Source organism: Cydia fagiglandana, chromosome 2, assembly GCF_963556715.1.
Source record: "Cydia fagiglandana chromosome 2, ilCydFagi1.1, whole genome shotgun sequence".
Classification (NCBI taxonomy): Eukaryota; Metazoa; Arthropoda; class Insecta; order Lepidoptera; family Tortricidae; genus Cydia; species Cydia fagiglandana.
This window is the reverse complement of record NC_085933.1, coordinates 27659921-27683449: the sequence shown is the minus strand read 5'-3', so window position 1 is coordinate 27683449 and position 23529 is coordinate 27659921. Positions and strand designations below refer to the sequence as shown.

General features: G+C 36.8%; 1 protein-coding gene across 1 annotated transcript in view; it reads right to left on the bottom strand.

Annotated features, from left to right (window-relative positions):
• The window catches only part of LOC134679464 (retinal homeobox protein Rx3-like), a 53680-nt gene extending 37745 nt beyond the window's left edge, over positions 1 to 15935 (bottom strand). Inside the window, exons 1-2 of the mRNA XM_063538391.1 lie at positions 15351 to 15935; positions 1650 to 1879 (exon numbers count right to left, since the gene is read on the bottom strand). Of these exons, the coding sequence (XP_063394461.1) occupies positions 1650 to 1879; positions 15351 to 15843 (723 nt within the window). The 5' untranslated portion in view covers positions 15844 to 15935. The remainder of the gene's footprint in view (positions 1 to 1649; positions 1880 to 15350) is intronic.
• Positions 15936 to 23529: the final 7594 nt, after the last annotated feature.

Below are 23529 nucleotides of genomic sequence, written 5' to 3'. Positions count from 1 at the left end.
CCTACCTACCTAACTACCTACCTACCTACCTACCTACCTTACCTACCTACCTTACCTACCTACCTTACCTACCTACCTACCTACCTACCTATACCTTACCTTTATATGAACAATACCTTACCTTAATTGACCGTCACCTTAAAATGTTTATTTCCTTTCGGTACTTTAATTCTACTACGCTGCCATTAAATTAAAACGTTGTTACCGATCACTAAATAATAAGTACACATGGCTCTGTAAAAATAATAATTCTAAATATAATGATCAGAAACACGTAATGCAAAAAATATATACATATACAATAAAAACTATAAAAACGTGACCCTTGCACGGTATGGTTAAAATACTGCCATCATAAGATCCTTATACTGTGACCCGTTTGCTATCGCCGCCGCGCACAGCGCGCGCTCACGAGCTCGTCAAACGGGTCGGGACGCGCGGGCGGGGCTTCACGGTTTGCCGCGCACCTCACCCCCTCAGATTCGTTGATGAGTCGAATCATATCGCCTTAAGGGTTGAAGGTCGTATCGGTCTGGAAACGATCGTATCAGATTTTTTAAATGTCGTCATTTTCTAGGTTGCCGTGGTGGATGATTTGAACCAATTTTTTAGATCATATGAGCTCGATAATAATATAAACTACTGTATTTACATAACTGAACCATATTTCTCACATGATTACCATTAAATTTCGCGTATTATCCCCAAACTTACCCAATCAAACATCAAACAAAAGACAAGCAGAATCCGCAACCCCCGCCAACTATCAAATTAAACCCCATTTAATATCAAATTGAAAACTGAGTGTATTAAGCTAAACGACACTCGGCAAACATCGAGGGCAATAACGGGGGCTCGTACCCTTCGAGACTAACATATGTCAAGCGTACTCCGAGAGCCAGCCAATAGAGACCCGTCCTTCCCCTCTTTGATAAGACTTGAAAAAGGGAAAGCGGGGGCTCCCGAACTAAACCGAAAGACCTTCCTAAATTGGCCACCAAGTAATTGCTTTCTTACGCCAAGATAAAAGTGCGTGCGTGCAAGCTAATTTCGTTTTTATTCCATAAAACATAAAACACAAAAGTTGCGAAGCCCCACCGTGGCGGCGGCGTTTGTTAAATAATGCGGTTGTCAGTAATCTCGTGCAAAGGGTCGCGGATAGAGTAAGCTCCAAGTTTTATAGAAATTGTTGGATTAGCATTGTGGGCCGGATGAATTACCTTTATACTGAGTTTGGGAGCTCATTCACGCTCGTTCGTCACGGACGGGGACGGGGGCGCAACTTGGAAAATATTGTCACACGTTACACAATAACTTAGAGCGCTTCAGAAAGGCTATTTGTAGCCCCCTTATTGATAAACGTGCTACAATTAGCTAATAATCGTTTGTCCTTATCTATCATTTTGACTTATGTATTTGTAAGAAAGGGATAAAACATAGTTTAACTAAATCAGGCCCGTAAAGTTTTATGAATAAGGGGGTAGGTTTAGTTATACCTGCACGTTAACCCCCCTCGAATACACATCAGAACTTTTCTCGAAGGCCCATTCTATCTCATGGATCTGATGTGTTGTGTAGGTTGTCCGGTGCGCGATGCTCTTGCCACTGCGTTTCCTACTTATGGTGGGATAGCAAATACATATACATACCTGTACTCTGACTTCAGGCAAGTTGACCTTCATCGCCAGTTCTTCTCTCGAATACACATCAGGGTAGTGGCTCTTCTCGAAGGCCCGTTCAAGCTCGTGGAGCTGGTAGGTGGTGAAGGTGGTCCGGTTCCGGCGGTGCTTCTTCTTGCCGTCGGCCGCCGGGTCGTCGTCAGAGGCCGCGGGGGACTTGTCGGGGTGGAAGCCGTCGTTGCTGTTGCAGGAACCTTCCCCTGGAATACGGAAGAGAAGGGTAAGAGGGAGTTTTGCTTAAACATTTGACAAATGTTAACAGAGAAACGTTGAGGCCAATTTAAACGTACACTTGACATAAAATGGACATCTAAATAATGACAATTAATTAGTTTCATTTCTCGCTATCACTAATATGTAAGTACATTTACATGAATTAGACAAGTCCGAGCGGAATGAACGCGATTGAATGATAACTGCTAGCGTTTTGATGTCAACTCTACGTTTGAATTGGCCTCTCTCTATAGAAATTAAAGCAAATTATGACTTAAAGTACTAGACTGCGATTTTTTATTGTAGTTTAGGTCTTATTTTTATTAATTTAGTATAATTTTAGTTTATAAGTTTTTATACAACATTTATATTTATTTAATATTGAATAAAGTACTAGACTAAATTAGGTAATTCTGTAAGTAATATAGCAGTTAAACCTATGATTTAAAACTAGTCCACTTTACAATACATGACTATAACTATTAATAATTTGTTTTCATGGAAAAGCGCAATAACAGTCGTAAACAACTAGTAAAAGCTTGCATACTTTATAATTACCATACCATGCTCGTACATCACCCGCCTGCATTACACTTGCAGTACAAGCACATGTGCGAGTTGCGAGTAAGTAGGTACATGCATGTACGAGTTACTAACTATAAGTTAGCAACGTGCGGTGCGCGGTAAATCAACACACGTGTTCGAGCAAATGGATGTGTATCCTGGCCTGGGTGATTCATGATTCAGAACGAGATTGTATTTAGGTGAACAAGTAGTAAAACCATAGTTATTTGACTATAATACAGTTAACAAATCTCAGTATATGCTTTGATGATTATTCGCTTTGTGCTAAGTATGCAGTGGAGTAGGATCTAAAAGCTATTTTCGCGCTCGAGGTGACTTAAAAATATAAATTTTCATTGCTTCTTAAAATTATCTTACTACATATTTGACCCTTGACTTGTATCAACTGTCAAATGACTATCAAACGTTTCATATTATGTATAATAAGTAAACTTCAAAGAACTACTATGAGAGTGACAGACGGTTTTATGCAACTGGTCCTTACTTTGTCATTCCTGGTTCTATTTGTGCAAAATAAGAAAACTAAGAATTTAGTTTTAGTGACTTGACAGCAAGCAGTATAGAATCAAATATTCAATAAATTATTTTTAAAATAAATGAGACAGTTTTCTGTACTAGAATAAACAGCCAATTATGCAAATCAATCGAGCACTTCCACTACACTACGCACACTGCACAGTGGTTCCCCGCGCCGCGCCGCGCTATCATCACAAAACTTAAACAAACAGTGATACCATCGCGCGGAGTATCATTCGTCATCGCGTATCGCGCCATCGCCTTCCGTGCCCAACTTTAATTGTTATGAATGTATTCGGTGAAAATTTAACTAGTTTGTATGAAATTATGGTAAGCTGGTTGTGAAGTAAAATACGCATGATTTCCTGTGGATTCATGACTGTAGTTATCTTTCCAAATGATAACCTAGCTTGTTGTTTAGAACGTTTATTCAATTGTCTACGTCTGAGTAGGTAACTATGTATTATTTAATACGGAAACATATTTAATACAGATTACATACATTGACAGTTCCTGCCATTGAAATTCCTGCAATCATCTTATGAGCACACTACGTTAACCAAGTATAAATAACTATATAGGTAGGTGATTCCCCTACTGATTCTAAATCTAAACGAACCTACTCACAAAAGATCACACAAATTTAAACTTTGCAACTAAGACTTTGATAAATAGGGTTGAATTAGATATTTTTGCGAGTTTTCGTTCTTGTAATGATCAGATGAATAATCATCTTTCAAAAATTTTAGTAGAAATAAAATAAATATTAAGCAGCACCTAATCACGCAAAGTTTATGTGTAAATCAGTTAGTTGTTGACGTGGGTGGTAAGCGGAAATGGTGCATTTATCATTGAATGAATGAATGAAATGTATTTATTTGTCAGAATATGTACATTGATGTGATCTTAAATTAGAATGAAACAATCAATCATTTGATCATTGATTCAATCATTTTGTCTACGCTCGTACTGCCCACAGTTATATTACACAGACACATCCAGTGAGCAGACACGAGTACCTACATGTTTATATATTCTATTCCTATTTCTCAGAACAGTCGAAGAATTTAATTTCCTTCTCATTTTGTAAGTACTTAATGAGGTAGTAGCGACTTTCATATTGACTGTCACTGTGACAAGGTACGAAAAGGTATGAAATGGGTCGGAAATTATTTGACTGTACTATAATTAAAACAGAAAAAATTACGAAAGTGAAAATTCTCATATGGCGAACAAAATAAGATAGAGATTGTATACCGAATATCAGTATTATTTTAGAAAGTAACAATTCAGACTGATACAAAATTACTCTTGGCTAATTTTATGATAGAAAGCCAATACCAAATATGTCGTAATGAGTTTTTTAAACATATAACCACAAAGTGCGCGGTAGTTTAATTGTATCTTGAGCACCTGTAACTATAATTTCATTTATTATCGCTAATCAAATCTCACTCCCACACTTGAGTGGCCGCAGCATCGCGTCGGCAATTACAACAAACCAACAACAAAACCGTGTTTCACAAACACATGTATTTATATGTCAACTGTCACTTACGAGCCCGATTAAGAAAAAGCGACAACTACTAACAAATTGAGCGATCAAACTTGATTATATTTTGTCCCACTCGCTCGTATAATCAAACCCACTGTGCGAGCAAGACAGCCTCACGCATTAAGATCGTCCCGATTACAACTGTTCGGCCGACAAAACAAATAAAAATATTATGGGCAACGCATTAAGACGTGCATTATCATGATAGGATCTATTTTTTGTAATAATTATCGGTAATCTGGCAACACTCGGCATAATGGCCGTTTTTACGGCCAACCCTAATCACGTGTCAGATTTGTCGTTTTGCTACATATTAAAGCTCTTCGGCTTTAATGATTATTCACATCAATCTTCCCATTCTAATTTAAACCATATCACATCGTCTTAAAGTGTATCTTAGCTTATGCTTATTGACAGATTAATGACTGGACATGTTAATCGTAATTTGATTGTCTGTCCGTCGGCTAATTGAGAGTACTGAATATAATTTTAATTAGTTTCAGTTGGGTAATGATTTGGCGAACAAGTGACAGCGTTAAGAAATTGACAATCAAATAATTTCGTAAGTCATATTAAAACTAGTTTTTGTTGTTTAAGTATTAAATACTTAATTTTCTATTGACAGGGCGTAACACAGCACTTAAATAATAATTATATACTTAATATGTTTTTCAACTATCACTGATTAACAAAAAAAATACTCGTACTACTTGAAAAGAAGTACTTAAGAGCCAACTCTTTTTTTTTAAACATATGTAGTTGAAAATTCTAGAGTACTTCTATATAGATGACCTCAGTCGTTTACAAGTAAGGTTCAGAGATTATACAGTAACATGTAAACAGACTTTGATATTGTTTGTCTGCCTGTCCCCATAATTGAAACCACTGGGTAACCATTCGATTCCATCAAACCGAATTGGGATTGACTTCATTACAGACTTGATTCGAATGATGGCAGCCAATCATGATCGAAAACCGAGGCGAATGAGGAATCATCGGCTGCCGGACTATAATGGAGGCGCTCGGACTATAATAGAATGGGATAAGGCTGCGGCCGGTGTAGCGGCGTCGGGCGGCGGGAACTTTGATCGCACAACTTTGATGGTCTTCATGTAGCTTCAGGGAACTTGGAAATGTAATTGCACACATTGTTAAGGTAGTTGCTGATAGCATATTGTATATATTAAACGTGTTATAGAGATACCATGGCCATTATTGCATCGGTAACTATTACGTGACTTCATTTATTCCAGGCAATAATATTGCTTGCAAGTCATCGGATGTTTATGGTTTATATTGATAAATCTGATAAAGAACTTGAGTTTCGTTTAAAAAGCTGAAACATTGTTTCTTTTACATTAAAATTTTTGTTTCGTATCTGATTGAGACTTGCCTTGGCAATTGACAATACCTGAAGAGAGGGTTTTTGCCTTTTTATTATGTTTGTATTTATTATTGCAAATAAATATTTATATGTCAAGGCTGTGTTATAGAGATAAATATGATACGTATGATATAGATATAAATGTAGAGTTACCGACATAGGTAGACATTTCACAGTACAATATGACAAATTGTAAATACACAAAAAAATCCTTACATATTACTTACCTAACTCCAATGGCGATTTTTCTGCTTGCAAGGGCGTCAATTTATAATGTCAAACCAGTACCAATACCAGTGCTTAATTCCGCTTACCGCTCCCGCGCTCACCAGATCCCTTACCCTGGCCGAAGCCTTATCGGACGTGGTAATACGCTGCAATCGAGTCAGCGACGCAGCCTTAATCAACACACACACACGTGAATTACGCATACATGAATACGTCTTACATGTCACAACATTGACAACCGATGCCCATAGGCTGTAAGCCGGAGGTAAGTATCACAGACCATAGACATGTATTGTAAATTGGCAAACTTTAACAATTTATAATGTAATACTATATTATGAAAACAAATCTTATCTAATATGTACTGAACTAGACGGAGCTAATAATGCTTGTACTCTGAAGTATGATCGTGTGTGTCATTCTTACAGGTCTGGTAATTGCAAAAAGTGCATTGGCACAAAAACCGCTTAGTCACGGAACTTTTTGTCACTAAAATAGAACACGCTCAGTGCGCCATGACATAACATAATTCATTAAACAAATCCTGAAAGATGTTACATTTGTATTTTTTTTTAAATTAAAACTTGCATTGAAGTTTTTGTTATGTTTACCAGTTCTGAATTAGATACATATATGCGGTACAAGCGTAGAAAGAAAAGCAATCTTAAACGAATATTGATATGTTTTACAACAGTAAGTTGAAAAAGTATATCACACAACATTTGACAGGACGTTAAAACACGTAAAAACAATAATACGACATTGTAATAATATGGAACTATAAAAAATGCGTGGTGAGTAGGTACTGTGCTTGCTACATCTATTCAATCTATGGTCTGTGCCTAATACCTAACCTAACCTAATTTGATTGGGGATGGATTGGTGGGGTTGGGGTCAAGTACTGGACAAATACTACTTGTGAGTGCTCTCGTGTATGTCTTGGGTAAACAAGTTGCATATATTATATACTGTTCACTGTATAAACTAATATAGGTATATATCCGTAACAAAAGCAATATCTTTGGTATACAGGTTGAAATTTTAACCACCAGGCCTATTCTGCGCAGTGACTTTATAGGCCATACTGGACCACTTTTACTATGGGACCATTGCTCAAATCGGGAAAAAAGTTTTGATTTATTCATACATTCCGGCTTATGTGATGACGCTGATTATTTCTATGGGACAGCAGCCACTGCACTGTATAAGACCCAATAGATCAAGCCACCCTGTATAGTATACAGGACGGCGTGTAACAGGAACAAATAATATGTATTTAAATAAACTTCTTCAAAGTACGTCGGTAAAACAAATTTGGTAGTCTAACTCTAACCTACTTAAAATTACTTCGCCTTTACACATTACATTTTATAATATACGAGTAACTGACATTAAAATACACGATGTAAAAGTAGATGTTTAAGTCGCCACTTAAACCTACGCACCATGCAGTGTTTAATCAATTTAATCATCCTATTAAATCACAACAGCTAATTCGATCATCATCATCATCATTTCAGCCTATATACGTCCCACTGCTGAGCACAGGCCTCCTGTCATGCGCGAGAGGGCTTGGGCTATAGTCCCCACGCTAGCCCAATGCGGATTGGGCATTCTAATTCTCGATCTAATTCGATATTGTGTATTAATTTTTTTAAATTATGTGATGCTGAATAAAGCAATTTATAATTTAAGTGGAACGAATTATAATGGTTACCCAATTATACGTACACATTCGTAACACACGTCTACCTACACTTATTCCGTTATAAGCATAACCTTTTCAGGTTAAAGTTTCCCCAATTAACTTTGTTACAAACAAATAAGCTTCGTAATCAGGAACGGGGAACTCAAAGACTGCCTCCCATAGACACTACGTTTTTAAGATGATAGTAGACGACCGCGCCTCCATTCAAACGTAGGCCCCAATTTTCTCCCTGGATATTGACATTATGGAAAATATTTCTACACAATTTATTGTAAATTTTTTAATAATTAGGAAAGAATGGAAGACATTTATTGTTAATACCTTCTACATACAGCACCACTCCAGTTACAAAATAGAACTTACTCACTAAATACTTAAAGCTACAAATATACAATAATTATAAGGGTTAGGAGCGAAAAACTAATTCTCTATATATTTTTGACGACCGGTGTGGCCTAATGGGTAGTGACCCTGCCTATGAAGCCGATGATCCTGGGTTCGAATCCCGGTAAGGGCATTTATTTGTGTGATGAACACCAATATTTGTTCCTGAGTCATGGATGTTTTCTATGTAGGTACTTATTTAAGTATTTGTATATTATACATATCGTTGTCTGAGTACCCACAACACATGCCTTCTTGAGCTTACCGTGGGGTCCTAGTCAATGTGGGTAAGAGTGTCCCTATAATATTGATTTTGAAAAGCTTCCAACTCTTATAATAAATACAAGTTTGGAAAAAATCGGAGGGGCATAACCGTAGTTAAAATATACATCATTTAAATTGCATAAAATATTTTTAACTGTTGATTTGGGATATTGTGATTTTAAATTGGGACATGCGGACTACTTAACGTGTTAAGTACACCACCGGTTAACAGGTGTCGGTTTGTAACAACATTGATATTGATCTAAATTTATTTATTACTCAATGTGTTAGGCAAAATTTTTTAATGTGTGTGGCGAGTGCGCCATCTAGTAAATAGGTAATCTGGGTCGGAAATAAAAGAATAACAACCAGAATTAGCCGCGACCAGATCGCGTGTCACCTTCACCTGACCACTCACAACTCCTATTCCCATGACATAGGGTCTACATTCGCTCAGTCAACTGCATGCTGGTTGTAGATCGGCGATAATATTGAATTAATGGGCTAATTAATAATTTCACACAAATTATACCGAGAGTGACCCCGCTTGGGCGATCAATGGTTTGAAGGTTAATTTTCTTATTGGTATTTAATTTTTAAGAAATGAAACTCAAATCGACCCTAATCCTATTATAAGTCATTGATATAGGCTATAGTTATTGTAATACCATTTCAGCCAAAAAATAATTCAAGTTGCTGTTAGTAATAGAGTCTGGGAAACCGGGAAACATGATTCAAAAAAGCTCCAACGAATAGAGAACCTTCTATATAATATTGATTCTATTCGATATTGGTCAAAATAGGTATCTTGAGAGGATACCGATGGCTGTGTATTAATTACAAGATGGCGTCGATGGGCCCGATCTTGATACGACGCACGACTCCCGCGGCTACCAGTTTCCTTTGTTCAAAAACATCTTTGTTCAATGTGTAGTCAAAAGAGAACAAAAATCAAATAAATGTACATTTTGTACTTACAACAGGCTACAGCTACACAAACATGACTTTTGATTTGTGAAGAATTTATCAATTATAAAAAAGATGACAAAGTTTTGTCGTATGTTTCACAAATACATTATAGTTATCTACAATTTGACTTTTTTTTCTCTGGCTGTTATGTCTTAATCCTGACAAGATTACATTATTTTTGAAGCCTTATAAAATATTACATTAATGAAATGCTACTCTCAAACTAAATTTAGAATGAAATCTATTGCAAAAAGTAAAAACTTATTTGAAGAAAGGTATTGGTTCATTCCATAAATTTACACACAATTAAGCAAAAGAAAGAAGAAAAGGCTAATCAAATCGAATGTATCTCAATTAACTTGAAACAAAACGCATTCCTTTCTATTTCAAGACCGCCTCATTACGATAACAGCTTTAAAACGCAATTTAAAACAATAAATTATACTTCGCAACCTAATGTAGCCAAAGTATCCAAACATGCGTGTGCGCAGGAAACGGCTGTCAGCGCCGGCGCCGGCCGTAATAGCGCAGTTGCAACATTATCGATCTCGGATCCGGTGTTGCGACAGACGGCGGCTTCAGAGTCTAATACGAGTGTACCACTGTATAGCTTTAGCCTCTGCCCGTGATTTTGTCTGTGTAGGAATCATTGTGTACTTTTTCACCTGACCAGTTCTTCAAATCTGATGAAAAATTTGCATTGTATCCACAAGAGCGGCTAAGTAAATTGATGTCTGAGTTTTTTCTTTAAGACTGGTAGAATTGATTTTAAATGATGATTATTAATGATAAAATCATCATCGACGATCATCAAATTATCCTTAAATAATTAAGACAAGTAATTCAAAGACAACAGACAAGAACCGAATGAAGTGAATCAAAAGTATAGTTACATATAACATGACATGAGACCCATGTAGGTAAGCGTGACTAATTTCTTGAATGAGTGGAGCACGAGGTTTTCAACAAGAACTTTATCCTTTCCCACCTCCTTAGGGGTTGAATTTCAATAATTTTTTTAGTAGAGCTCTACAGCATTTGAAGATCATGTTTCCAATCAAGGTCCGTCAATGTGATAGGCCGTTTACGCCGTTTATTTTTGACTGGTATTCTTATCCGCTATTGATTCTGCCTGAAGGCCTTTGAAACCTCCGAAGGTCATTGAAACAACCCACAGACTGTAAATACATTATATTACAGCAAGTGTGACAGGAAATGAGGTATATTTCCATGGCGGTTTCCCGTTCTCCGAGCAGGCAGGCAAAGTGATTGCCGGCGGGAAGCGGCCGATCACCGCCGTAAGGATAGACATTACCAGCCCGTACAGGAAGTGCCATATTTACAGCCTAATCTTGGAGTGTTTCAGGGAAATGTTATTTGAAAACGCTACTCTTTTGGTGTTTTCTGAAAATGGCGACATCCTTGACTTTAAACAAGATTGTGTCAGTCTATGGAACTTGCTAACTATGTAAACAAACCGCCATGTTGAAATTGGCAAAGAATGATGAATTTACTAGTGACTTTTGTTTAAGGTATATTCGGGTTATTACGAATGTCGAAAACCGTTGTAAAATTTCGAAAACGGACTCTTATTATGATAGGATTTTGGGTAATTTTCATCTGATTTTCGGAATTATCCGACATATGAAATTACCCGAGTACACCTTACATATTTAGTTAGGAAGTTCCATAGAATGACACTTTAGGTACTTAATACCCGCTTTAATTTTGGTAAATCAAGTGACGGATCATCAGAACATAAATGAATAGATATATTATTAATTTGATTATGTTTTAATTTGACGTTATAACATATTTTGCGGTTTTATATAAATGCCAAAAAAACGAACGAGATTCGAATGAAACATACAATTTTATTCTTTATATTTAGATATGAATTATCACCTATAAAAATATGGATATTAATAAATACACTAATAATAAATAATAGATTTTTATATTTTACTTTTATATACATATTATAAAAACCTAGCCTAAGAAAAATGATGAATAAAGAATAATAGAATATAATTAACCTAACTTAAGAAGAAAAATAAATAAAGAGAATAATAGAAAATCAGACTAATAATATCTTGCACATACCTAGTGGAAGCGCGCAAACATATAAAAACGGTTCAAATAAAATGCAATAATTAATAAAAAGTCAAAACAAGTTGTGCAAAAGGCGTGAAAAAGAGTTGAAAGTTTTTTACCACTTTTACGCGACCTACGTCGCGGAAGCTAATATTACTAATATTAGGCTAAATATACCTATCCACCCAATACTCGCGTATTACGCGTAGCACTTGCTACGGCGTAACCAAGTAGCGTAGCCGTTGCTACACTTTCTACACAAACAAAAAAAAATGATGTTATTATATCATTTTGACAGCGTTCTTGCACCTAGCTTCAACTTAGCTGAGATAAAGCGTGTCCCAAAAATAACGTAAGATTTGAATTTAATTGAAAACACGTTTTTTTTTCGTTATATGTAATATTATTTGTTTATAAAATCATAAAATACACTAAATAGGGTTATGTGTGCAATAACACATCGGTCAAATACGCAACACATACGCAATGTTTTGCCATAAAATTCCGTGATTTTGCATAAATTCGGCTACATTTCACCGATGCAGCGTCGAATGACCTCCTCAAAGCAAGGGTGGTTGTGGGCTTGTTGGTTTGTACACTTTTGACTTTGAATAAACCCATAAAAAGAAGTCTACCTAAGGGCGCGATTCGGGAAATGAATTAGAGATTTACCAGATATGAAATAGTAAAGATATGTGACGTTCCACGGCAAAAGGTACCATTGCCCTGGCTGAATATTAGAGCGGCGTCAATAATAGCGTAAGCGCCCGCCGCCATAAGGTACCTTTTGCCGTGGAACGTTACATATCTTTACTATTTCATATCTAGTGAGTCTCTAAATCATTTCCGAATCGTGCCGTAAAGGTGTTAAATCGCAAAATCTAGGGGGCCAATTCTGATAACCAAAACGAGACAGTACACGACCGTAATTTCCAGAGATGCGAAAAATACTTTATAAAAAGTATTTAAATACAAAATACAAATACTTCCTTGATAATACTATTTCAAATGCAAAATACAAAATAGTTTTTGAATTTGTATTTAAATACAAAATACGAAATAGGTATTTTCAAAATACTTTTTAAAAATACAAATACTTTGCGATAAGAGGTACTCTGAGTAGTGAATACCTAGTCTGAATTAAAAAGTATTACTCGAAATTTCCGAGTTGAAAAGACTTACTCTTTATTCTTTGAAATCAATCCTCTATCTAGAGTGCAAATTTCTAGTTGTTTGCTCATATTAACCGGTAGGATGTAGGTATGGATGATGGTTTTTAACGGCCAACTTTAAAAGCATTAATTTGTAATGTTTTCCAGCTAGTATAATGCCTTTCGTTAGTGTGATGAAAACGTCTCGTTTGTGTTTCACCAGGGCAGAAAAGTTTGTTCTCCTCTCGTGCTTTGAAACCCTCGCAACACTCAATATTCCACTTTTTTAACCACTCGCTACGCTTGTGGTCATGTGCGACGTTACTATACTAAACAGATTCAACAGGTCCATGTTAAAAGAATGAGAGAGTTGCCAGGATTGTAACATGAGAAGAGATTGTAACTCCTACCTACTATAAAGTATTTTGTATTTTGAAAATAGAAAATAGGTCCCAAAAACTATTTCAAATAAAATACAAAATAGTTTTCTTCAAAAGGTATTTAAATACAAAATACAAAATAGGTATTTTGCATTTTGTATTTGCATTTTAAATACAAGTATTTCAAATAAGTCACATCTCTGGTAATTTCTCATGCAGTAAATTTTATTTAAGAGTTGTTTCATTTCAAACATTCACTTTTCAAGTAGTTTTTTTTAGGGTTGCCAGCACGAATATGCAAAAATGGCGGCAAATAAAAACCTTGCATTCTTTTTGGGACAGTCGTTATGTGGCGTACCCACACGTGAGGAGAGAGTCCTATGCTTAGCTGTACGCGACAGGAGGCTAAAATGATGATGATTAATTTCAGAACTTATAGTTAAAAAACCAACATTTAAAAACCCACAATAATATGTAATACTCATGGACAAATTTAGAGGAACGCAAAAAATAGGGTTTAGTTACTGTGTAACACTTAAGTAATTTCAAAAATAGGGTTTGTTTATTGTGTAACACCTAAGTAATTTCAAAAATAGGGTTTATTTATTGTGTAACACCTAAGTAATTTCAAAAATAGGGTTTAATTACTGTGTAACACCTAAGTAATTTCAAAAATAGGGTTTAATTACTGTGTAACACCTATGTAATTTCAAAAATAGGGTTTAATTACTGTGTAACACCTAAGTAATTTCAAAAATAGGGTTTGATTACTGTGTATCACCTAAGTAATTTCAAAAATAGGGTTTAATTACTTTGTAACACCTATGTAATTTCAAAAGCAGTAATTATACTTTTTTGCGTTCCTCTAAATTTCTCCATAAATAAGTGTACCCCCATACACTGAAATTAGAATGATATTTGAATCAAAAATATTATTTAGTTATCGTGTGTCTTGCCCGCGCCTAAACATACATGTCCGGACAGTTACGAGCGAAATGCACGATATTTGAATGACATCAGTTACCTATAGACATCAGTCTGATATCAGTGTAAGTTCCAATTAGCCGGTATGATTTAATTGTGATATAATATTTTAAAATTCCTTGTTAGTGTGTTGGCTTTAGCTGTTAGCTGACCTTTGAAATAAATTTGTAAAATAAACAATAAACAACAATTACAGTAAATGAAAATTTGTCGTATGTTAGGATAGGCTAGTTAGTTAGTTACTAATAATTTTAAAATTAAAATATTAAATTACGATACATATTCGAAACATTGGTAATTTGGTACTTACCTACGTATACGTATGAATGACATTTGGTAATTCACCAAACAGTTGCGGTAATTGGGAAGTATTAAGTATTAATAAAGTTTTAACCAATATATTACCTATACAAACAAACATTAAATATAATGTCTTATTAACGTAATAAGATAATCAATGTATTATATTTTACAGGAAATATTATTATACATATAAAATGACACCGTTTTAGATAAGCGCGCGCCGTCGGCGCGGCGCGGCGTCGCATCTCGCGAAAGACATCGACGCGCCTTGCACTTACACCAATAAATAAAATTAGCGGATTATTTTTATCTGGTAAATGTTGTAAAACAATATCTTCATACTTACTTAATTATTTGGTGACAGCGCATTCTTGGTTAGATATCTAAGTATCTTGATTGAAAAACGATTTTAACCCTAATTTAGTAAACTGGGAAATAATTTCCCACTTTATCTTCTTGTTTATAATGGTGGTACGCTAAACAAAAACGATGAAGTTTATGGAATTCTTAATTTTATACCTCTCCTTAAAAAAGTTTTCGTTTGGTGAACTTTTTAAAGTTTATAATTTATTTTTAATCTACATTGTATACATAGAGTGAGCAATCTAAGCTTACTTACTTATTTATTTATGCTTTAACTGATCGCACTTCACGCGTATAGCCGTATACTGCAAATCGAAGGTCCATAAGCTCCTACTGAACAACCACCAAAAAAGACCTACCTATTTGTCCCCCTGATTGCTCATCACAACACAATGCACTCACCACCAGTGCTTTGATCATCCGGACACACCGGCACTCTTCCCCATGCAGCGCCCGTCCGTCCACTGAGCCCCAAGACAGCGTGTATGGTGTGCCGCGGCGGCGGCAGCAGCCAGCTCTTCACCTCCAGCTGTCTCAAACCTACCTATCTGTCCTGACTACACACACGACACGAGCCACAGATCACTCACCGGCACTCTGGTCCGGGTCCGGCGACACCGGCACCGGCTCCTCGTGCAGCGGCCGCCCGCTCAGCCCCAGGATGGCGTCGATGGTGTGCCGCGGCCCCGGCGGCGACAGCAGCCTGCTCTTCACCGCGTCCAACTGACTCAGCTGCATCTGCTGCGCGTGGAAAAACATCCCCATCCTGTTTAAAGTCTCTAAGTTCTGTTGGTGCTGCGTTAAGCTCATGGGCTCTGTCACGTTTATGGAGGAGTTGGAACATGGTGTGCTGACGCGGGACGCGGGACTGCTCGTGTCGCGTTCCTCGCTCCCATAGCGGGGCGCGTCCATCTTCGCGCGCGGCGCAGCGAGCACTGAGGCGCGGAGGCTCGGGGCGTGGCCTCGGGTGGGGGAAAGTGCGAATTTTGGGGTCGAGATTTGTTTGGCATTAGCCCCCTCGCCTGAATAGTTTTTTCCTCTGATTGGGTTGATTGTGCGAGGTGTCGCGGTGCAGCCTTTCATAGCGGTTTGTTAACTTACATTCTTGCTTATAGAGTTAAATATTACTTTTATTGTCAATATGATGTAAAATAAATTTTATTTTGAAGTTTTTACAGTAGGTAAGGTAATTGTTTGGTACCTTGGGAATTACATGTAAAAATTCAAAACTTGAAACTAACTTCGACCATCACTTTGTATGATGTTGTAAGTAGATAAGTACCTATACCTAATAATTTACAAGTACGTTACATAAGTAATTGAAATAGGCAATAATTTAAATTAATTACAAAATCGAAGCCTTAATTCATCAAGCAATCGTTCGCAGTAACTGTTTTTGAATGTAATTAGTCGGGCATAATGTTAATTAACTCAATTCAAACAATCATACTAATCAATACTCCACTAATTAGTTTGCTCCGTCTCGCTCGTACCGCTCTCGGGAGAGCGAGACGCAGCACCGGACATCTGCTGTTAACACACAAATTTAACCAAATCGGTTAACCCGTAACCAAACAATAACAGCTTTTCCAACTGACCACATCCACTACTGCTTGCAACTTAAAGCCAACCTCAAGTCAATCCAAAATTTATCCTATTACCACTCAAAAGAGTCTACTTTCAATTAACCGTAACAGTAATATATACCGTTTGAATTTGGAATGTCTCGCATCAATATCTACCCATCCCTGTCACATGTAGGCAACGTCGTCTCGCTCTCATCTCAGGTGTGGAGACGGTTGCTAGGGGCGGGGCGCTGACGTCACGGGCGCGGGCCAATGGCGCGCGCGCGTTTTTTGCGCGATCTTCGTGCGTTTCTTTTGTGCCGGTAGCCGTAACAGCCGTAAGCGGATTACGCGCTAATGACTTATCGACGCACTATTGTTGCCGCCATGTTTGTCTGTTTGTTAGTTAACTAGTTGACTTCACTGGAAGTTGGGAGTTGACGAAGTTAAACTTTTTGATAACTTTTATACGATTGGTTGCTGTCGTGTTGTGATTTGTTCTTTATGTAGTTATTTACATGGATTTTGAATCTAGGCTATACAAATATTCAAGTAAAGTTATAAGCAATTTTATTAATTAATTCTAACCCTTTCGTGTGTGTCGTAATGTACCTAATATATTTTGCTACTACTACCTAGATCCTAGAGTACCTATGTATATTATTTTCATACCTATTAGGTTAATATTTGGCAACATAATTTTGTGTTAACGTAATTAGTTTTGTGCACTGTTATGCATTGTTATGATTTGGTGGGAATTAATTTCCCACCAAAATCATAGATACCCATAATAACTTTTTTGGGCAATTTAGTGATGCATCACCATACGTGATAGGCCCGTAAAGATTAGCGACCTTGATGGGCACTTCGGTGATTGGTCTGCATATTTCATGCGCTCGCGACGCGCACGGTGCGACGCGAGCTTTTAGCTAAGGGTTCAGTCTACTTAGGGCCACCTGCACCATTCACTAAACCAGGGTTAACCGGCCAAACCCGGAGTTACCATGGTTACCAGTACAGTTTGAGACAGGTTAACAGTTTAACCGGTTAACCTGTGGTTAGTGGGATGGTGCAAGTGGTCCTTAGACAAATATTATTTTTCTATTGGACCTACTTTTGATCTAGGTACTCGTAAGCAAGTACCTACTAAGCAAGGCGTAAACTAGCAAGAACTTCAGATCCAGAGGCCGTGAGTTCAAGCCTCACCCAAGACAGTAATTTTTTCCACTTTTAAATTTATTCTAAGCTTAGTAGCATCGTTAGCAGACGTTTCTGCTTGTTAAAAATTAAAATTAGCAAGAACTTGCATGTTATTTACGGTATACATATTGCCGACTACTAAAAGGTAAATCACATACAAAAATTTGATCAGATAATCTAGTTTCCGTATGATTTTTTACATGCCAATTTGTCATTTTTCATTAAAACTTGTAAAATTCAATATAAAGACTATCTACGATTTAGCGTTAGCTCCCTCCCTCTTAATAGTTTTAGTGGCTAGGCTCTATCCTATACACCTCATACATATTTAAATTCAGTTTTCAGACAAAAAGTTCCGTACCCGCGGAACCCTACATCGCGACAGTGAGCTAATACCACTGCATCGTTCATTATTGGCGGTCATTTAATTACTGCGCCATACAGGCGTTACGAGCAGATCCTATCAGTGGCTGTCAGTGTGTGTGCCGCATGTGAATTCGTATACATTTTTTTATTTGAGCTAGTATAACTTGAGACTACAATCACTATCGAACAACTTGATTCATGACCCACTGTGACACTTTTTCACATTTACTACACCATAGGCATTAGGTTAACATTCATTTAGTTAATAGATAAAATTATTATGGTAAGTAGGATATACATGATAATTTCTTCTAAAAATGTGTAATACTATTTTTGATCGAACTCATCGATTTTTTTTTTGTAAGATACGTAAATAGAAATAACAATGATAACCGCCAACCCGTGCACGCACGGCCGCGGCCGTCCGCTAGTGCTATAAATAATAATCAGCGAGCTGCGTTCGGAAAAGACCCTATTTGAAGTATTAGAAGCACACGGGAAGTAAGATATTTTGACCGGTTCTAGTTATTCTGGTCATCCATAGCATGTATGTACATATTTATGAATACAAGCTCTATGTGTGGCACTTTTAATTTAATTGTGTGCAGATAGCTTCGTTGCTCAACAATTCCATTAAAACTAATTGACGTTTTGTATCACGGCGATTTGCTAGTCATTAAAGATTATTTTGCATGTTGATTGATTGCGCTAATATTTTTAAATTTACTTATTTCATATAGGTAGGGTTATTGAACAGAGATTATAAAAAATAATACATGTTTTTTTATTTATTGATCATGAGAATTGTTTGAAATTGATTGCAAATCAGGATATCTGCGGATTTTAAGTTATTTCTTACCAAAGTACGTAAATGTTTATATCTTATATTTAAAACTCACTAAATTCCTTAAAAAACTTTGTTCCTTTCCAAAAGATAAGGTATTAACAGTTTTATATCTTGTATATTAGTCCCATCACAAAAAAACCCCTAAATCAATTACGGTGTGCCACCAGCAGCCCCAATCTGGCGACAATAACGTTCAAAGCAACTCTTTTGCCGGCAATCATAATTAGCGGCCCGCTGCGGCGAATGATCAAAGCTGACAAGGTCAGACATGCTCATAATTGGCCCAGGAGGGTTACCTGATAAACTTCTGACAAATTCCCTGATTCTTCTATTAAATATCTCATACTCGCAGATTTTTCCCACGTAGTACTTTAGTATAAAATTCGTCCATGGTGGGACATTCGGATTTTTTAAAAATAAGTATTTATGGTACCAAATGCACATAATGCACATAATAGACATTGGCGACCACTATAAAGACAATTGATAAATTACCGATTTATTTCTGTCGCTGAAAGTATTACAGAGATATTTGCTTGGAACCGTCCATTCAATTCCATAATAGGTCAGAAAAACGTACTTCAGAAAAAGCTCTGTTCTGTAGACAGTACAATAAATAGGCACATTTATACTTACCGCGTTTTTTTTTATTTGAGTTTCAAGTACCTACTAAAAAGTAGGCCCTGATACTTTAATGGAAGTCAAAACTCCTGATTTGCCTTTCCGTTGAGGAGGAGAATAGATGAGCCGTGCGGGAATCAACCAATAGTATTGAGCAGTTGAGCAATGAGCATTGGTCCACATCCACATCTCTTCTCCTCTCCGCTGGATTACAATCAATGCGATTTGATTGATTCCCGCACGTCTCCTTTCATCTCTCATCTCCGTTCATAGCCGACTTAGTAAAGTGGCAGTCCGAGTCTCGCTCATACGTACTATCGGGTGCAGCGACGGTTGAGCATTTCTCAACGAAAATCGCTTGCACCCAAAACTTTAAAACGTCACGCCTTCTTATATTACAAGTATTACAACCAATCACAGTCGTGCCTTAAGTATATTGCATCGATATTGTTTTTGGGTTCTTACCTGACCAACCCAAACATGTGTTGACCATCGTTATCAGTTGCATTTTAAAGGGCATTCTATGTTAGAAAGATTACACATCTGGTGCCCGTAAAACAATTGTGCGACCAAGAATACGTGGAAACTTTTTTTAATAGCCATAATGTTTGTCCAGAATTGTTACATTTTGCGCAATTTGCGTGCAGAGACCGTGCGGCGTCTTAACTTAACATCTGCCCGCTTGAACGAATCTTAAATTGTACTTACCATACAGTTCAAATAAAAACACTTAATTTAAAGTAATACATTTCGGCAACCTATCCATGATGATTGTCGAGTTATTAACTACATTTCTAAAACCAATTTACACTGACCCGTCTCTGTCACTTGCAAAGAAAGCATACCCATCGCTCTTTGTCGGTTCTACAGTGAGCTAAGGATGGCAAATTCCGATATACATATTTGGCCACTTTGGCTGCCACGTGGACCAGTCCAATCAAGTACGGGCTTTAATGCGCCTATTCAGCAATTATGGGACGTCAACTGCCGGCGGTGAGCGGGCCCAGATCGATATAACTAATTAAAATTTATATTTATGACAATTTAGTACAATAACTTAGGTGAGAATGAAAGATTAGAGAGATATCGATAGTAATGCCCACAATTTCTCTGCTTTGTTTTAAAATCCACGTGTAGAGAATTAAATCGTCTTTTGAACTAAGGATTACTTTGTTTAATAAAAAAATCAGTCTTAATACATTGTCACAAAGGAAAAATACCCATGGCCAATAATTAAAATGACCAGGCCTAGGATTTCATGCAAATTTTAACAGTGAACCTGTGTGATGGTTTAAGTAACAAGTAACTACTATCTTCTTTCTACATATTCTTTTTAATTGAATTCCGAATTATCTGGATTTGGTAATACTTATTGGCTTAAACCCAGTTAGAATCAAAAACCAAAACAAATCTGCATCGACACGCCACGTCCCACCACTACCCGCAAATTGTTGGTCGGCGCGTATTAGAGCGCGCGCTCCGCGCCGCGCCGCGCCGCGCGCCGCACCCGAGCGCGAGGACAATTCAAACTTACTTACATCAAAATGATACCTAAATGATGTCAGTCGCGCGTGCATCTCGCTCGTACTTGCCCGGGCAACCTAGGTCAGACCGGTCACCAATAAATGTACGGACATATATTGATGACCGGTCTGGCCTAGTTGGTAGTACTTAACCCTGACTATACAGCCGAATCGACAGTACTGGGTCCGAATCTCGGTAAGGGCATGAGGACAGATATTTGTTCCTGACAAGGAAGGGTACCCAACTGTCCGACTCCGATTTGATTTATTTTGATATATCTTATAGAGTAGTCTAAAATAACGGACACGTATTTAATAATTAATTACTTACTGGTTCCGTTATTATGAGTTTGTGGTGAAATGACAAAACACGTCCCCATTCTTTATTCATGTTCTCCAACATATAACGAAACCAGTAATTAATTATCAATTTTTTTGAAAAAAGTTTTTCATAATACGGCCCCGACACTATCATGGATACTGACATTACTTTGACGGAATGACGTTTTTAGTGATAGTGTAGGGAGTGTCATGAAGGAATGAAGGCAAGTAATGAAGTTTATTTTAATAATTTCCGTCAGTATTGGAGTTATGTCAAAGTAATGATACTAGAAATGACATTATACTGACAGTGAATTGGTTAGAATGATGGAATCAGAAATGACAGAAAGAATGATGGACGATAATGAAGTTATTAAACATTTTTAATATTTTTGAAGAAATGTCAAAATAATGACATTATATTGACAGTGAGTGGAGCGCATCACTCTAATCCCTCATTCCGTCATTTAAAGTACTTTAGAAGAAGGTTTTATACTAACAAGAGTCATTACTGGCATTTAAATCAATAAGTGAAGTATACCTACTCTATTATCATTGCTCTAAAGTTTATTTTCACTTGACTCTTAAGAAAAAAGGAAAACATGCAGAATACGTTGCACAAAGAAAATCTCTGTCCCTTTCTAAAAGTTTCCATACATGAAATAAAAATTAAATACCTTTTATTTTATGTTGTTTACAACAATTTAATTATATTTTTAACGGGAAACGCGAAAATCTAAATTTAGTTATCTGCCTCTTTATCGTTCGAATATGCAAAAGTGAGGATGATGATGATGAAAAGTGATAGAGAGGTTAGATAACGAAATTTCGTGTTTCGCGGTAGACCCCCCGATTGTGATGGATTGTGGTAGTGCTGGCGCCCCCTACGCAGAGTTTCGACTAATATTCCCTATTCAGGGAAATAGAATAATATTACGCAATACTCTGCGTAGGGGGCGCCTCTAGCACATACTGAGGGCTTAACGCGTAATTTCGTTTTCTGCCTCTTTATCACTCTTGCGTATTCGAGCGTTAGAGACTGATAACGAAATTTCGATTTTCGCATTTCGAAGTAGACACTGCGTAATATTCCCTTTTGCGTTTTATTTCGTGCATGGAGTTCAATATATTTTTTAAAATATGGTCAACATCCCTATTTTGTATATTCTGTATATGGCCTTATATAATAATATGTTGTAAGTATGCATCTATCCTATAAGTAAACTCTCTGGTTTATGGCATTATTTATAAACGCGTTACTGGCCTGAATTAGCTATGAATAGTTTTGATCTTCTCGTTTTGGTCTTTATCTCTCATTTTGACTTATGTATTTGTAAGAAGGATAAAACATATTAACTAAATCAGGCATGTAAAGCTTAAAAAGTTTTATGACTAATTGAGAATGAATAGTTAGTGTTTATGGTTGAATGTTCCAGACTATCCCGTTCGAACTTGCCTTATGACGGACTCTTTTTTTATACCTCCTTTCTTCGAACCTCCACAGATATTGTTTTTACTAAACGTCAGGTCAACCGCAGAAACCCCGACTAGTTTTAATCAGCAAAATCCTAACCACTTTTTTAATATATAACATAATTATGTACAAGTATTGTTTAGTTTTATATGATATTAACCCTAATTTTAAGTTTAGTAATAATGATACTAACCCCAATGGACCTAAAGTCTGAAATAAATTATTTTTATTTTTATTTTTATTTTATTTTTTTATTAGTATTTCGGATACCCCAAAAACCTGTGTCTTAAAGTGGGCTATAATGGTTTGTACAAAATGAAACTAAAGAACATGTACATTAAATTACAATGAAATAACACAATAAATTGAATATAAACCAATCCAGTACTTACGGTGCACGGAAATCTCAACGCTACGACTACACATATTTCGTCGGCTAGAAGACTGGCGTCAACTAACAAACAAGTTGTTGTGTTGCTGTTTGCGAGCGAGAAAATTCGAATATTGGCGAGAACTTTTAAATTTTAGCAGTGTTTTAAGCTGTTATTTTATATTTTATCGCTTTGATTTACTTTACCGGATCCGAGACCGGATCCGGTGAATTTTGCCGGATCCGGTATCTTGAAAAATGTGCCGGATCCGGCCGGATTACCGGATCCGCCGGACCGGATTGCAATCCCTACATATCAGGTACCTTTTTTCTTAACCAAATACGTATACATTCTTACATAACATAAGAATCCAGTAGGTACAGTCAGCGTCGTATAGTAGGTAGCATCCAAAGTATTCAAATAGTTCGGTACACCATATAATAGGTATGTATGGTGTCCCGGAATCCAGGACAATTACTAC